This window comes from Aythya ferina, assembly GCF_964211825.1.
Source record: "Aythya ferina genome assembly, chromosome: 23".
Lineage (NCBI taxonomy): Eukaryota > Metazoa > Chordata > Aves > Anseriformes > Anatidae > Aythya > Aythya ferina.
In genome coordinates, this window is record NC_140321.1 from 7,086,287 (window position 1) to 7,102,967 (window position 16,681).

The following is a 16,681-nucleotide window of genomic DNA, read 5'->3' on the forward strand; positions in this document are numbered from 1 at the left end:
CGCGCGCGCCCCCGCCCCTCCCTCCCGCCCTCCCTCCCGCCCGTGTCGGTGCGGGGCCGCCGCGTCGCCGCTCGGAACCCCCGCGGCTGCCGCTGCTCGCCCGTCCTCCCCCTCCCCTCCTCCTCCTCCTCCTCCTCTTCTTCCTCCTCTCCTCTCCTCCTCCTCCTCCTCGTCCCCCTCCCCCGCCCGCCGCCCCGCCGCGGGGGGGCGCATCCCCGCCGCCCGCCCCGCCATGCCGGAGAAGCGGCCCTTCGAGCGGCTCCCCGCCGACGTCTGCCCCCTCAACTACGGGCTGTGCCTCAAGCCCGACCTCATCGACTTCACCTTCGAGGGCAAGCTGGAGGCCGCCGTGCAGGTGAGGCCCGGCCGGGCCCGGACGACCCCCGGTGTCCCCCGGTGTCCCCCCCCCCCCCTCCGTCCTCCGGGGCAGCCCCCGGTGCGGTGCCGCGGCCGGGCAGGTGCAGGGCGGCCTCCGGTACCGGCCCCCCCCCCCTCCCCTACACCCCCCCCCAGGCCCCACCGGGCGCCCCCTGCCCGCAGCCCGGCGGCCCCGCCCCGCCGCCGCCCCCGGGAGGGGCCCGGTACGGGGGGGGGGGGCGGCGGCGGTGGTGGAAAAGGGGGAGGGGGGGGGGCGCCCGGTGCCGCCCCTCCCGGCCCTGCTGCAGCCCCGCGGGCGCTGCCCGGTGCCCGCCCGGTGCCCGGGGCCGCGTTAGGCCGCAGCGCGGCGGGGCCCGGGGGCTGCCCCCGGCCCCCTCCGCGTCCTCCCCGAGCCGCCCCACGGAGCCGCGGGGGCTCCACGGGCGCTACCGGAGCCCCCTCCACCCTCTCTCCGGCTACCGGGGGAGGGCCCGAGGCGCTGCCGGGGCTGGGAGCGGGGCGAGGCCGCGGCCCGCGGCGGGGCAGCACCGGGGGCGCCCGGCAGGGCCCGGCCCGGCCTCGTGACGCTGCGGGGCTGCGGCTCCCGGGGCCCCACGGCTCCGGTCCTGGGGGCTGGGGGCTCCCCGTGGGGGCAGCCCCCCCCCCCCCCCGGTGCGGCCCGGTATCGATTCCCGGCCCCATCCCCGGTAATCCCGGCCGCCCGGTCCCGACCTCGCAGCCCCGCTCCGGTTGCGGGGCCGCGCTGGAAACGGGATCGCTGCGATCGGCCCGGTTAAAAATAACGCTGGGGGGGAGGGGAGGGGAGGGGAGGGGATGGCGGCTTTTTAAGCCGGCCTCGGAGCGGGGAGCAGCGCCCATGGGCGGCCGTGGGGGCCGGGGGCAGGCGGGGGGCTCGGGGAGGTGGCGGGGGGCGCCGGGGGTTTGTCCCCGTTGGGATGTTTTAAGGCTGCGCCCGGTGGGGATTGCTCAATAGCTTCCAGAGCGGCGGGCGCCACCTGACAAGCAGAGCCATGGACTTTCCGACCCGCGCAGGGCACGAGGAAGAGCGTTGCTCCCCGGGGTTCAAGGTTGTGAGGAACCCGGTGAGCGTGATGTGCCCGCGGCAGGAGTAGGAGAAATAAGGTGATGTTTTAACACGTGCCTAAAATCTACGTCTTTATTCTCAAATTTCTGAGTGACCCAACCCCGCAGATCGAAGAACCGCGAGGCTGCCTCCCCAGCTGCACGTACACCAAGCGCAGGAGGTGGATGTGGAGCTGGCGTGCCTCGAGCAAACCCGGAGGTTTGGTCCAGCCACCAGTGTCCAAAGCGTGGTAAAGGCACGTTGCAGACAACGAGAGGCTGCCCTCCGTGCCTTCACGGGGAGAAGAACAACCGGCTCAGCCACCGTGCTCGCTGGGCACGGCGCTTTTTGTACGAGGGAACGGCTTGCTTAGCCCTAACGTGCTAGCGCGTGCCGGTTGGTTGTTACTGGCTTGGGATTGAGTCTAGAAAATAAATTAGTTCTGTGCTTTTTGATCGAATTGGTTCAATTAGGGACTTGCTGGCCGTTGCTACCAGTACCTTCTAATAAGGTGGAGTGGAGTTCATCAGAGAGGGGTTCTGTTTTCAGCACGCTTGAGAGCTTTGGCATGCATTGTGTACTCATCGAGGTAAAGTAATTTAACAGTAAGACACGACCTTTGAATTGTCAAAGTTTTGGGTAAGGAATTTAAGTATTAGATGTGTGGCCTACTCTTGAAGGTCCAGGTATCTTTTTCTATATATAATTAAGTATAATTATTAGCCCCTCCAGTATGATAGATGTCCCATTCCAGTATGATAATGGCTAGGCAAATGATAAGCAGCCTCAGATGCTTAAAGGAGGGATGCTTTCTGACTTGCAGGGTGAGTACTGCAACTTCGACACTGGAATCAATCATAATTAATGACAAAATTAAGGAAACTTCATTATGCACTTCAAAAGTGTTTGCTGTTTTGCATATTTAATAGCAAACTGGAATTAGTGGAGGCTGCAATACTTAGTCAAGATATTACAAGTAAACACTTGATCAGTGAGTTTGTGTTTTTCATTCGCAGCCCTTAAGCAGGATTTGGCAGCTTTCTGTGTAGAATTTTGGTAAGTCTTTCAACTTGAGCACCAAGCCCTAAAAAAATGCTAAATAGCCTAGTCTTGGCTTTGGGGCAGTACACTTACGCAGGCTTTTGCATGTATGAATAACTTAAAACACTTGGTCTTTTTGCCACAGTAATAAACGTTGCACTTCCTATGCGTTGCCTTCATATAAGCTTCAGAGGGTAGAGCCCTTCATGATTCAAAAGATAAAGCTGTTGCTTCATTGTCAGCAGTGGCCAGGTTGGTTTCAAAGGCTTAAGAAGAAATACTGCGTGCTTGTAGCTTATTGTGGTACTTCAAGTTTTCAGGTTAGGGGATTGGCCCTCTGTCTGGTGTTTGTCATGCCTTGATAAAGGAACAATACAGTAATCTGTCTCTCGGTACAGTTTAATTCCTTAGCCTTTTGTAGCTGAGCTCGTTAAGTGTTTGGTAGCCTAAATACCGCCTGGTTACCTGAGATTTGAAAACAGTGTAACTTGTGGTCACACAAACGTTTTGGAAGTCAGCAGAATTATGTAGCAATTACATAAACTGCTAAATTATCGTTGCCACTTATCACAGTTTAAAAACCCAAAGTCCTTGCAGGTTCCCTGTGAAATCGCTCATTTATCACAGCCAGAACCGAGCATGATGTGGTTGTGGGAGATCAGACGCCGCGTGCTGGTTGTGGATCTGGAGCTGGACTAGGGCTGCCCGTGTGATCCTGTGGGCGCTCTGTTGGTTTGGTTGTCTGCTGGGGTCCCAAACTGCTCTGCTGGGCTCACGTGGGTGCTTCTGAATGAGCACAATTAAGGTTTGGTGTTGTATGAGTGGAAACGGTGAATCTACTTTATTCATCTGTGAGCTTGAGATTTAATTATTGCAGCCCTGATTCTCGGGGTGTAGTTATCAGTGCAGCGCACTCGTATTACTCACTGCCTGGGTCAGCGCTTCGCTATTCTGCTCCTGACTCCGGGACGGCGTAAGGGAGGGCTGGAACAAAGAGGGGATGTGCTGCCCTTCTGGTCTGCAGCATCGTGCTGCAAAGGCAAATATGAATAACTCGCATCAGGAGCAAACATCTGGCTCCCAAAGTTTGTTTTAAGCTCCTGAAAAGCTCTGGGTGCTGTCACGGCCCTGAACAATCACCTGTCCGGCACTGGGCGTAGCGGTGCAGAGCTTGAGGAAGGTTCACGGCTGCCTTCCGACTTCCTGGTACTAACCACTACATAAACTCCCATCTCTGGAGAGGGTGGTGGTGATTCACTCCTTACAAACGGCAGGGAGGTGTTCCCTGGTTGCAGAGCAACCTGCTTGCTGCAGGAAAGAATTTACAACCTAAGGTGGATGGCTCTTTCGAGTATCTTCCCAGTCCCTTTAATGTGTCTTAGAGATACTCTGTTATATTTAGCAATGTTTAACCTGTATCTGTTGCTTTTTATAGGTTGATTATGCAGTATCTGCTAGGCTAAGGATGTGCAGCCTTCTGATCCCGCTGCACGCCGGTTAAAGATTGATTGTGACACTCGTGTCTCTAAACCTTGACAAAATTAACCATTGATAGGTGTAGTATTTGTGGTCAGCATCCCCTGAGGTGTGTGTGGGGGGGTTGTTCAGTATAAATACGCGGCCGTGTTACCCAGCATAGCAGCTCACATTTGCAGGGCATTAAATCAGGTCTGAATTGGAGTGACCCGAGCGCTGGAGGTGTCCTGCTGGGTGCTGGAGCCTGCGCCTTCCTGCCAGGAGCTCTGGGCTCTGTACCCGTGTGCCACCAGCTTCAAAAGCAGGAATGTCTTTGCTCCTCTCTCCCACAGAAAGGGCCCTTTCAGTTCTGTAATTCACAAGGCTAAGATGATTGCATTAGTTGTAGTTGGAAAGGGATTTAGTTGCCTGTGCGAGTTCTGCACTTCTGAGCTGGGTGGCTGCTGTGTGAGTGCTGTTGGATGCTCCTCGGAAGGCAGCGAGGTGCTCCAGAGAGCCACTCGGCCTTGGCATCCATAGGTTTACTGCTCGGCTACCGTAATTTGCTCTAGATCCAAATTAATGCAACTTTTTTTTTTTTTTTCTCGTTGCATTTAGGAATTCTTAAAAAAAAATCCTAGGACAGGACTGAAGTAATTTTGACTTTTTAGAGTAAAATGCTGCTAACACACGTGCTTGTTACGATGTTACGTTAAGGGAAGAGTTCTGAGGCTGAGAGTAGCAAGACTTTAATGACCTCCCTCGTCTTGTGAGCGGCTCTGCAGAGTAATCACAGAAGGACCAAGGTTGGAAGGGACCCCAGAGGTCGTCTGGTTGTGGCTGGAGGTGCCTTTCGGTGCTCCTCGCCCTCGCAGGGAGGCTGGTGTTGACTGAGGCCGTTCAAAATCCTGTTTCTCGTGTCCTAAAACTGTTTTTTCCATCAGGTCGTTTCCTGATCTGATAACTGGTGAAAATACAAAGCTGTACAGCATCTTTGAGTCACGTTTGGCAGAGTTCTGAAAACCTCTTCATTGTTTCGTGCTTTGAGAGTAACAGCTTAGGTGAGACCGCGCTGCTGGCTCCTGCCAGCGAGCTTCGTGTGTCCGCAGTGGGAAGGGTAACGTGGAGGTGAGCAGGGAAAGGAGCTATGTAGCACTAAGGCGAGAGTGATTTCATCTTTTGTAGCATGAATAATGGTCAAATAATTGGCCTTTGTAGCTCGTCTCCTGTTTCGAATGATCTTGCGTTGGGAAACTTTCAGGAGGAACTTAGGCTGTGGTCTCCCGTTGGGTGAGATTTTCCTTCCAAGAAGCAAGTGCTGAGCATGAAGATGGATGTGCAGGGGGTGGGAAGCAGGGGTCGACAGTTTGGGGTCTGCTGGCTTTATTGCGAGGCAGCCCTGCCTCTGGTACCTGCCTGGAGCTTCGTGGGAAGCGACACGCTCAGGGTTTTGAGACTGGTGCCTGCATTCCAGGTACTGATCTTAGCTCATCTGCTGCTCTTAAGCGTGGCAGCCTGATGGCAAAACTGCTTCCATCGTGGCCGTTTGGAGGTTGGCATTTATGACCTTTTCCTTCTTGAACACCAAATTGCCTTGATTGGCCTCCTCTTGCTGAGGAGCGGGTTTCTGACGTCGCGGAGCAAGGTGAAGCAGGGAATGGTTCCCGTCTGTGCACTTTCATCAGTGCTTACACCTCATGCAGCGAGGGGCTGCTTTCCCTCCTAAATACGGTGGCGTTCATGAAAAACGCTGCGTGAACAGAATATCTGCCTTCCAGAAAATAATTTTCCCAGAAATGTAGGAGCGGTTGCAAGGTTCACTCGCAGTAAAACGCGTTCATTCATCTTCCTGCTGCACGCGGTGTGCCTAAGACCAGGCTGCAGGTTCTCACGAGATAAAATGGTCATAGGAGAGGTATGCTGGGTGGTTCAGGGTTTTGTTTTGGTTTTGCTCTTACAGGTGTGTCTGTGCTTCATCATTTTTGTGGATCAGAGGGAGGAGGCTCTTACGCTAGTGCCTGTGTGCCAATGTGAAAACTTTCTTTTCCCTGCAATCGAATTATGAGAGGCTCAGAAGTGTGCCGTACAGTACGTGGTCACTGTTCATATCTCTGTTGAATTTTGCCCTACGTCTTTCAGAGCTGGAGGGTGACCATTTTTCCAGCTACTGACTCACTCACTGAGTCCCTTTAAATGTTTTCTAGCACGTTGTGCTCCTTTGTACAACTGGCTCGGTGTTTGTAGGAGGTAAGGAAAGTCTAAGAATAGGTAATTGCCTTTCTAAGGAGCCTCTGAATTCGTCTCTGCTTAAATGTAAACTTCTTATTTTGCAGGCACAGTCTATGCTGAAAATTCTTCTGTCCTCAGAAGAGTTCATTTGTTACAGATCAAGCCTATTGTTAAATCCAGTATTGTCTGCAGTTTGGACGACTACTGATGCATCGTGAATTCTTAATCCAGGGAGATTTGGATTTGTAGATTGAATAAAGTCCTCTACAAGTACATTTGTAAAAAAAAGATTTTCTCATCCTGATTTTCTGTGTTTTGGAAGACCTCCTTGAAAACCCCCAGACCTCAGTGTTGTGATGAAAGCCACCGGGCACCGACCTTTGGTCTGGGAGGTGTTGCAATCCTGTGCTTGCACGCACCCAAACGGAGCAGACAGCTCAGAGGCTCTGCTGGAAGTGTCCAGCCCCAGCCCCTTCAGCTGTCAGTGTGCTGGTTCCTGCCTGCTGGGTACGTTGTACCCTTGCTGTAGGATCACACCGAGGTCCTTAGGTAAAGTTTTGGTTTTATGACCCCAAAGAGGCAATGTGGAGAAAATGAGTGGGGCTGCGTGCTGGCGGCGGGGCTTGGGAAGGTTCCTCATGCTCAGCAAAATCCTCAGTGCCGTGCCTGGTGCGTGCCGTGCAGACACTGCTGTTAGGAATGGGCTGTAAACATTTGCTTTAGAAGCAGAGTTGGGGACTGAGGTTATGGAGAAGCTCCCCAAGAAGCCTCCCCTCCTGCTGACCGCCCTCACGGAGTTCAGCTTTCCGTGGGGGACCCGGTGCTGGCAGGTGGGTGAACAGACTGGGGTTCAGACGGGCTGTGCTTCTGATGTGGGCACTCCTGCAGGGTTACACCATCGGGTTTGTTAAGCCTCTCGTCGCTGGCCAGGTTGGGATCTGTTTTTGTGTACACAATGACTAAGGAACCTGCAGCGAGCCCGGGCAGAGCCGCTTGGGGCCGAGCACCCGCCTCTGTTGGCTCATCCCGCGTGGACACGGCTCCTCTGTGGCAGGGGGAGATGTGTTCATTTCGACCGTGACACTTCGCAGGTTATTATTTTGGCTTCTCTGGTAACAAATGTGTTGATGCTGAGGTGCTGGAAGGGTGAGCAGGCGTCCTCTGGCCCTGCAGGACGGGGAGCACCCGGGGCCTGTGTCCCTCGCAGGCCGTCGGGCTCAGCGTGGGATGTGGGCAGCCAGGGCGACAGCACGGGTGTTAATGCAGCATTTTTAGGTCATAACAGCAAAAAAAAGAAAGGGACACGAGTCCCTATGCTCTAAGGAAAGACCCAGCTGGGCAGGGAGCAGGTTCTTTGTGGCACGTTCAGTAATTGTGCCCTGGCCCAGCAGGATTGCCGGCATCATCCAGCGTGGTGCTTCGGGTGGCTTCAACCCTAAGTTTCTGACTAATTCCTAGTTTTGTTCCCAAATATTTTGCCCCTTTGTAATTAATTAATTTTTAATTTGAATGCCTCTGCATTCAAGCCCTCGCATCCAAACAGAAAGCTGGCACGCCGAGGCAGTTTATTACTACGCTGGGAGCTGGCCACTTGTTAAATAAAGCAAAGAGTGTGTAGCCAAGAGCTGGCAGAAGGAAGGCTTTCAGGAAAATGTAAAGGCGAATTTCTTGGCAGATGTTTTTAACCTAAAAAGTTCCTATAGTGTCAGCAGCCTGGAACGCAGTGCTGTAGGTTGTTTCTTCTGGTCTCTGGAAGATGTAGCTGTGTGTTCAAAAGCATTCCACTTGCACTACGGTCTCCCGAAGGTCGTCGCTAAAAGGCAGCCTACAGCTCTCTATCTATTTTTGTTGGTCTTGGATTCCCAGGCACGTACAAGGGCCCCATTGTCAGGCTTACATACCAATTTTTAACAGGCAGTCCATTCCCTTAAATAATTTACGGTATTGATAAGTAGGTCTGGATGGCTGGAACAGGATTCAAGTGCGCATGTTCCGGGAAGAATGAGAGCACTCAGTGGAAAATCCTCTTCTTTTTTGCCAGTCTGAACCCTACCTTTTATTTCCTACACTTGGCGATGTAGGGGTTGGAGACTAAACAGAGGCTGGGCCTGCCTACCCGAGGGAGCGCGGCGGAGGAGGGCGCACCGTTTCTTCCTGATGCTGATACAATTTCTCTTACAGGTGAAGCATGCCACCAACCAAATTGTGATGAACTGTGCTGACATTGACATTATTACAGCTTCCTATGCGCCAGAGGGAGACGAAGGTAGGATTGTTTTGTTTTTGCTGGTGTTTTTACATGTTGTTCCGTTCCATTTTTGGTGTGAAATGTTGTTGCTAACAGTTAACTTCAACTGCAAAAATATTTAATAGTTGGGACTACCAACCTACCTCTAAAGCACAGAATGAGGTGCCTAGCGTTCGACCTTTTCTCATCCTACCATTTGCATTATGCTTCAAGAAGTTACTCCACGCTTCCATGGAGTCTGTTGTGCTCTCGCGCCTGTGCCTCACAGGCAAAAGAATGATTATTTTGATGTTATTTATTTGTATAGCAGATACTGTGTAAAAATGTGATCTGTACCTGTGGACATTGCAACATTGAGAAAATCTGCACCAAGGGCTTGGATAAAAATGTATCAGTAGTGGCTTGCAGTGGGAAACACTCATTGTGGAGGGTCTGAAAAAGTACAGAAAACACTTAATTGACATTTAGCAGCATTTCCCTAGCGTATGGCAGCATGGAAAAGGTGTTTGTGTGTAGGAGACACTGCCTGGGTACAGTTCGGTGAAAGACTGGAAGTTTCTGGAAAAACAAAAGCAGCAGCGCCTATTTGTAACACTTTCGGTAGTTGATGTCATCAGCAATTACGTGTAGAGGAGATTTATCAGGCACAAAAGAAGTTTCAGCAATTAAAGTATGAAAAGATTAAGATCTGGAAAATCAGCTCTTCGAAAGCGAGCGACGCGCTGGCGGTGTGCGGAGTCGTCTTGTGGTGTGGAGCCTCCGCTGCTTCGAGCCTCGCAGCTCTGTGGTCCGTGGGGCACAGCCGTGTGTTAAATTCTTCTGACAACAAAAGGCTCTGCAGTTTCCTTTCCGTCAGGTGTCACGAAGCAGCGTTAAACCATGGCTGTGAGCTGAAGGCATGGCCGTGGTGACAGGTAGGAGGAAGGTGTTCCTCTGGGTAGGTGAAACGTCTCCAGCACGGTGATTCCGGAGCTGGGGAGAGGGGCTGTGCTTCTCTCAACGCCCAGAGAAGCAGCAGCTTAGCTCTCTGCATTCGGTAGGGACCGTTTGGATCTTGTTGCAGTGCTCACTGTCCTGTGGCTGATGGGTTTTTACCTGCCAAACAAAACATCTGCAGTGAGTCTTTGCATTTAAATCACTCCAACTTTCTTTTAACGTAGCCTCACAGAAACAGAGGGGCTCCCGAAGTGCAGCTGTGAGCAGCTGAGCTGTGCTCCAGCAGCTGGGGACCCCCGTCCAAAGGGAGCGGCGTTGTGCTGGGGGGCAGAGCTGGCAGCAGGAGCCTCGCCAGGAGGTTTGGGCAGCGCAGGAGCGGGGTGCTGGCTGCCCCGAGTGTGCCCCAGCCGTACCCCTGCTGCTCCCAGCTGCTGGCAGGGCTCTGTGGGCGCTCCTGGAGCTGTTTCTTGCGCTGCATAAAGAGGAGATAACGAGAGAGGTGGTAACAGCTGAGCGTGTCTGCAGTCTGGTCCAGCTGCCACTCTGCCGCAGGCCCAGATCACCTTTTAATTTTTTATTTTATCCCTGAGAAAATGAAAATAAATGGGAAGAAGTGCCTAGGAGTAATCTCTTTCTGCTCAAGTCAAGGGAAGTTAACACACACACACCCTCTCTATTTTATTATCTTTCTGTTTTCAGAGCTGATTTTCCTCTCCTGCAGGGTCTGTTTTTATGTTCTTTAACAGCGATACGCTCTCCTTGTAACTGTGAAGTATTAATAGCAGAGCTTAAGGCAGACTTTTTTTTTTTTTGCCCTTAAACTGAGTAAACTGGAAATAAATTTCTGTGGCCTCGGCTCCTTTGTTCTGATTTTCAGATAGGCTTGAATACGGCGCTGGGCACGGAGGAATACGAGCACAGCACCCTGGCAGTGGTAAAGGCACGCACCTCAACCTGCTGGAACATCGATGGTTGGGGTGTAGTGCTGCAGGTTTTCCATAATTACGCTCTGGCTTCATGGGGTTAAAACATATCTTTCAATTTGGAAAGCTGCCAACTCGTATAATGGCTTTGGAAGTAAAATTGCATGAAGTTGGCAGACTGTTTGCTGGCACCTGTTGATACAGATCGAGTCAGCCTTACTAATGCTCCTATTGTGCACAGCTTTTGGATGGTAATTTTATAACTGGTCTCAAAAACAGAATACGAAATGTAGTCCAGTGAGGCAGCAGAAATCAGCCAGATCAGTTGGATTTGGTTACTCAGGTGCTGTTTCATATTGCCTGTATAGAATATTTGAAAGCGAGTTAACGTTGCTGAGGCTTCCTCCTTACAGCTCTGGTGGGAAGTTGTTGCCCCGTTTGCTTCTGCACCTCAGGGGGGAAGAGAAGGCAATCGGTCAGCTCGCTTCTTTCAACGTGGTTATGTTCTGACAAGCAGCTGTGTGAAGGAGAGACCTTGTTCACCAGACACCCGCCCTTCGTTGCTGGAGCTGATCTCTTGATTTTCATGCAGAATGGTTTATTCTGCTAATGATTCTTGGTAGTTTGGAGTGCACTGGTTTGTGCAGCTCCTAACTGGAGCTGTGGGCCGTGCTTTCCTTCTCTTCCTAGCCATTCTTCTGGAGACGAATACAGCAGAGGGTAGAGCTTGGTCTTTGGAATTTTAATGTAGATTTGCCAGGAAATCAGGTTATTTCCCAAAACTTGACAGGAAGCTGAGGAACAATTGCTGAAGATTTAAAGTCAAAGTGAAAATTTTTTGCTACGTGATCCAAGGTTGAATGTTAGTGAAGAATAAACCAAGAGATTGATCGTGCAGTACTTTGGAATGGAAAAACTCCCTGTTTTGTTACAAAACTGAGCGCACTGATGGTCACTGAAGGATGTGCGTTTGCCGTTTGTGCCAGTTATGTTGTAATGGAACAAAGCCACTCAAGGAGATGGAGTTTTCTTCTGCTGAAGTTAAGTTTGGCTTCTCCCGCTAGTCATAACAAGCAATTATTTTTGTTTTTCAAGAAGCTAGCTTTCAGCATTTGTAGGCAAATGTTTACAGTGCAGTCCTAGCGGCTAGGTGCAGGCGTGCTGTCCTGCCTTAGTCCAAATGGCTGACTTTGCTCGCTGGGTGAAGAAGCAAAAGGGCACACCCGAGCAGGCTGCTTCTAAAGTTAAATTTTAAGGGACAGAGTTTCATCCCTACTGGACGTTATGCAGTTCGAGCTCCCCATGAATCTCCATCAGGGAGCTGTGGAATTTTGGTGGAGTCGTGAGCAGCGTATTGCGTTGTCTTTGCTCAGCTTGGATAATTCTTCAGATGCTGGGAGATCTGAAGCAGTTCCTTAAATTCAGAGATGCTTACGGAGTAGTAATTGGCAATTTTGTATAGAAGACTACAAGCAACTGTAATCTTGTTTTTTAGCAGAAATAATCGTGTGAACTTCGATTTGTACTTCATCTTTTAGAAGGTTTTAAGGCCAGAACCTGTTTTATTTTGTTTCCTTCATAGGATTGCAGGGACGTGCCTGGATGCTAGTGCTTAAAGCGGTGTGCTTACACCAGAGCCTCACCTGACTTTTTCAGATGACAACCACAGATCACTAGTGCTTATCACGAGCTAAGCAGTGTGGCCCAAGTGTATCTGAGCAATGCATCCCCGTGGCCTGGGCTCACTGCTGTCCCACCCCAGTGTGAGGTGCTCCAAAACCGTGCTGCTGCAGGAAGGGGCGACGAGGCTCGTCCTTCTGTTGGCATTCACCTTCCTTCTGCAGAACAGCCACGTGGGTGAGGAGTCTGCTCTGCCTGAAAACTGAAAACTCTACAAGGAGGAAGGGAAAAAGGAAAAAAAAAAAGGCAGCCCGGAGACAGATCACCTTGCTAGTTGCAGTGGTTGCATGCAGCTGGGGCCAGGTGGGGAACATGAGGCTGCTGTCCCTGCCTGCAGCAGACTGGGTTTGTTAAGCCAGTTGTGACACCTTTCTTTGCTGTAGAAAAGCCTGTTTTCATCCTTTCTTCTGGAGAGGAGCTTGATGTGACACAGAAATTTTAATGGTAGGTTATTTAAAGACGTCTGGGCTGCGCTGGCAGAGTTTGTGAATATCAGATAGGTGAGAATATTGCTGGCTCCTGTGAAGGATTTTACAACCACTAGTTTGAGACCTGCGAAAAGATGTGACAGCACTTGAGAGCGTTCTCAGGAACGGCATCGGCATAGCTCAGCGCTAATGCAGAAGGATGGCATATGACGTGTCAGCGTGCAGATGCTTTAAGCTGAAGTGTTTAATTTGCAGGTAGAGTAGGCAAAGAGAGCACGCGGCGCAGTCACAGCAGCTCAGCTGATGAGTACAGGTTCATTAAGCCAACATGCCTTCGATTACCAGTGACGGGGGGGGCAACAAACCTGCCTGTGTAGGGCAACATTTCTTACAGGCAGCTGGATTTCTGATATTTATAATTCCATCATTTCCGTTCGGCTTTGTCTTTGCTTTGTAATACTTGTACGTTTGACTTTGGTTAAAACCTTTGGCTCGGATCCACGTTTATGGGTATGTAATGCAGAAATTGGGATCATTAATTGATGTATCCGTCTAGTTACCATGCGATTTCAGGAAGTACTTTGTAGGACTGTAATTCGTTTAAAATGCTGTTGTAAAATTTGATACGTAGTGCCCTGAGTTAGGGAGAGCTGCTGGGTCTGCTCTTTATTCATTTTTTCCAAAAGCATCGAGCACCAGCAGCTTTTTATTTTCTCATGCGACTTGGTCCAGACTGTGCACTAATGTGCTAGTGATTAACTTGCAACCTTGCAGTGCCAAACTCTCCGGAGTTAGCCGGCTGCCAAAATTGTGTTGTTCTCTTCAGGAGCTTTTGTATTCACCAGTGGTAGGAATTCAGACGGCCTTTTACTGCAATTACATCTTTGTTAGAAGCAGTTCTCTCCAACTACAGAAAGTATTGCTGATGGTTTTCTATGGTTCTTTCGCTGTGGATTAAATTAGCGCTGAATAGTTGGTGTATCTTTGAACCTTTCATTTATATTCTGCTGTTTTAGAGCACAGCAAGGCCCCTCTGCAGCTGTTTTAGGTTTCTGGTTGAAGGAGCCTGGTTGTACATCGCTTGGGATGCAGTGATGGCACTTGGTGAGTTAGGAAGGTGGCAGCAGCACGAGGTATTCTCTCTTGGCTCTGCTAACTCTGCGCTGCAGGACAGTTCGATTCCCGTATAATGATTCCCTCCCCCAACTACCCAGCTTGGCCTCATAGTTCAGATGTTTGCATCTACAAATAGATCCAAATGCTGTGTAAATGCCATACTGCTTAATATTTCAGTTGATTTTGGATGCCCTTGCTGAATGGTATACAAACTCCAAGGTAGGTCCGTGGTTCTGAAGACAATTTTTAAGTAGAATCAACACTGAGTTTCTCTTAGTGGTTAAAACCAAACGAAAACACCTTGCTGTGGCTGTTGGTGTGCTTTTCAAACTGAGATCCACAAATTACTTAAATCAGGAGCATCCTGTTCAGAATAATTAGCAAGAATCCTGCTGCAGGGCTGTAGTAGCTGTTTCCAGCTTTCTTGGTGTCGTGCAGGATACTGCTCTTACTGCAATCGGGCAGCACAAATTTCAGCACTCACAGCAGCAGACATCCCTCTGCCAGGTAGGAGGCAGTGTTTGGAAGGCAGGATGTGCCTCGGAGGTGGTGGTTTGAGGCTGTGGCTTCGTGCTCTGAAGTGCTAAATTTAGTTGTCTGAAGCAAGGTAACGTGAGGTGCAGCTCCAGCACTGGGTGGCATTTCTTTGGCTGCTTGAAATTATCATTCTAGATTATTCAAAATCTTCATTGATTTGGCCACTAACTGCAGCGTGTTGTTGGGTGCAGCTGATTGGGTTCATTTTAATGCTCAGAAGTCACAAAACCACCACTGGGTCTCATTTCAAACCAAGTCTGTTTCTCTGTTTCAGAGGTACACGCCACAGGGTTCAACTATCAAAATGAGGATGAGAAGGTTACCCTCTCCTTTCCCAGTACCCTTCAGAAAGGTAAGAGGTATTTAGGTGCTCTGGCCTTCGACCACATATTTAAGGAGTTGCACCCTGAGAAGCTGGAGCCGTAGCTCTGCCCTCCCTTCAGTCACTGCCTGGGAGCACGGTGCTCCCTCGGGACTCTGCCCACTGTAAAGTCAGCAGGAGGCTGAAAGAGGGGCGCTCTTAAATGAAATGTCAGTCGTAAAAGTAGATTGAAGTTCATTCTGAAAGTGTTTCAAAGTTGGGCTTCCCTTTTCTACTAGGAATAATGTATTTCAAGTAAGTGGCATAAAAAATTGCTGTACTTCTGTCTGTCTAGAACAGAAGTTTTGCTTATAGCTGGCTACTCAGTGCATGGATAGCACCGGAGTGGGCAGTGCAGGTTAGCTCCTGACATAGGAAATCTTTCCTGCAAGGTTCCTTGGATATTAAAATCATTAATGGTTAGTGGTGGTGCTTGCTTCTAACACCTGAAGTGACTCTATTTACCTGCTCCTGGGCGCTAGGCTCACGAGCTATTTATGTCACCTACTGGTGATCTGTTCTCTTCTTACTGAGAAAGAGCTAATCTGAATTACCGCAGTGTTCCTAGGCATGAATGCACTAAATCTTTTGAAAGTACTGGTTTTTGCTCTACAGAGTTTGTGGACTGCAACTTAGCTCCTCAGTTTGAATAAAGCAGTTTTATTTAAATCTTTTCAAATACAAATGTAAAGATTCAGGGGTGATAAAATGTTAATGTTTCACTCTGTGTGATATTGGCATGCTGCCTTTCTGGTCAAGATCAGGTTTCCCCTTTTACTCTGAGACATCGAGGGCAGAATAAATCCCGAGACTAATTGACTTAGAGGCTTGAAGGCAGCCAGTGCTCCACTTTGGCCTCCGCAGTAGATTTCAGAGGATGCTATTACCACTTAGTAGCTATCCGATATTTTTTGTAAACTCTACTCAGAGGTAAGAGTTGCAGGATCAGACTTTTCAAATGGCTTAAGGTAGGTGTCTGGTTTGCTGTGTTGCATTTAGAGGATGAGAATGAGCACTGCAGGAACCTTACAGGAATTTGACCCCGTTGAGTGCCAAGACACCACCATGGGGCTGGCTTTGCCTGCATTGTTTATGATGCTTAGCTCTGCTGGAGCTTATTTTTACGTAAGGAGGGTGAAAGGTTTGAGGGAAGCTGGCAAAAAAGTCATGGGTGGAGATGAGTTAAGGGATGTCTTACTTGAGAGGGGCAGTGGGCCAGCTGAGCAGCCTGGCCTGCAGGTCCAGACCAAATAAAAGTGCTGTTTGGCACGTGCAAATAACAATGTCCCATCTGTTTCTGTTTCAGGGACGGGAACGCTAAAGATAGACTTTGTAGGGGAGCTGAATGATAAAATGAAAGGTTTTTACCGAAGTAAATATACTACCCCTACTGGAGACACACGCTATGCTGCTGTCACTCAGTTTGAGGTACGGGCTATATTTTTGTTTTCAGAGAATGTCATTCTTAATATAGGATTTGTTCTTAAAAGCAGCAAAGGCCTCGTTTCCTAGCGTTAGCTCTACCCTCTGGGCAAACTTCAAAAATCGTTTTTTGCTTCCTGCTCTGAGTGTGGATGGTTAAAGCTAAAGGTATCCTTTACATTGTGCCTTGAAGGTCAGTACGTTCCGGATCTGGCAACTTCCCCAGCCAGGGATCACGCTGATGTGTGATGCACTGTATATATAAAATAGATGTTTTCAAACATTGCATCTATTTATTTAGAAGTGGTCAAACACATCTCTATAACCTGCCTTTGTGAAATATATTAATTTTCAATGGAACACTCAGATTTAATCTCAGCATCTTAGTGACATCCATAAATGTGAGCCAGATAATGCCTCAAACGTTATGTAAACCCTGGTCATAATGATAGAATTTTATACCGTGTTGTAATTTCATCTGCCTGGTTACATAAAAACTCCAGAGTACTTACCTAATACCAATGGAACATTTTTTGGGTGCAGTATAGTGGTAGAATATAAATAGGTGGTCTTGTGTGCACTGGCTGTGAACGCCTGGGTGCCCTCTCTGCTTTCACATGACTGAGCTTTGCTCCTGTCATGACTCTGCTAAATTTTACTCAGACTGTAGAATTCCATCAGAGCACAGAGAGCATTAAAAAAAAAAAAAAGGAAGAAGAAGAAAAAAAGGAAATAAGCTATCACAGTAGTAACAAAGTGCTCTAATGCAGGGGTCAAGGGGTAGCAGTGAGGACACTGCGCCAGTGACTAGCCATCAAGCATCCAACTTCTTGCCTGTAAAATATGCTGAATTTTTGTGTGTTC

General features: G+C 49.6%; 1 protein-coding gene across 1 annotated transcript in view; it reads left to right on the top strand.

Annotated features, from left to right (window-relative positions):
* The first annotated feature begins 153 nt into the window (after positions 1-153).
* The window catches only part of NPEPPS (aminopeptidase puromycin sensitive), a 33,785-nt gene continuing 17,257 nt past the window's right edge, over positions 154-16,681 (top strand). The window contains exons 1-4 of the mRNA XM_084496551.1: positions 154-355; positions 8,348-8,432; positions 14,309-14,386; positions 15,702-15,823. Coding sequence (XP_084352677.1) covers positions 233-355; positions 8,348-8,432; positions 14,309-14,386; positions 15,702-15,823 — 408 coding nt within the window. The 5' untranslated portion in view covers positions 154-232. The remainder of the gene's footprint in view (positions 356-8,347; positions 8,433-14,308; positions 14,387-15,701; positions 15,824-16,681) is intronic.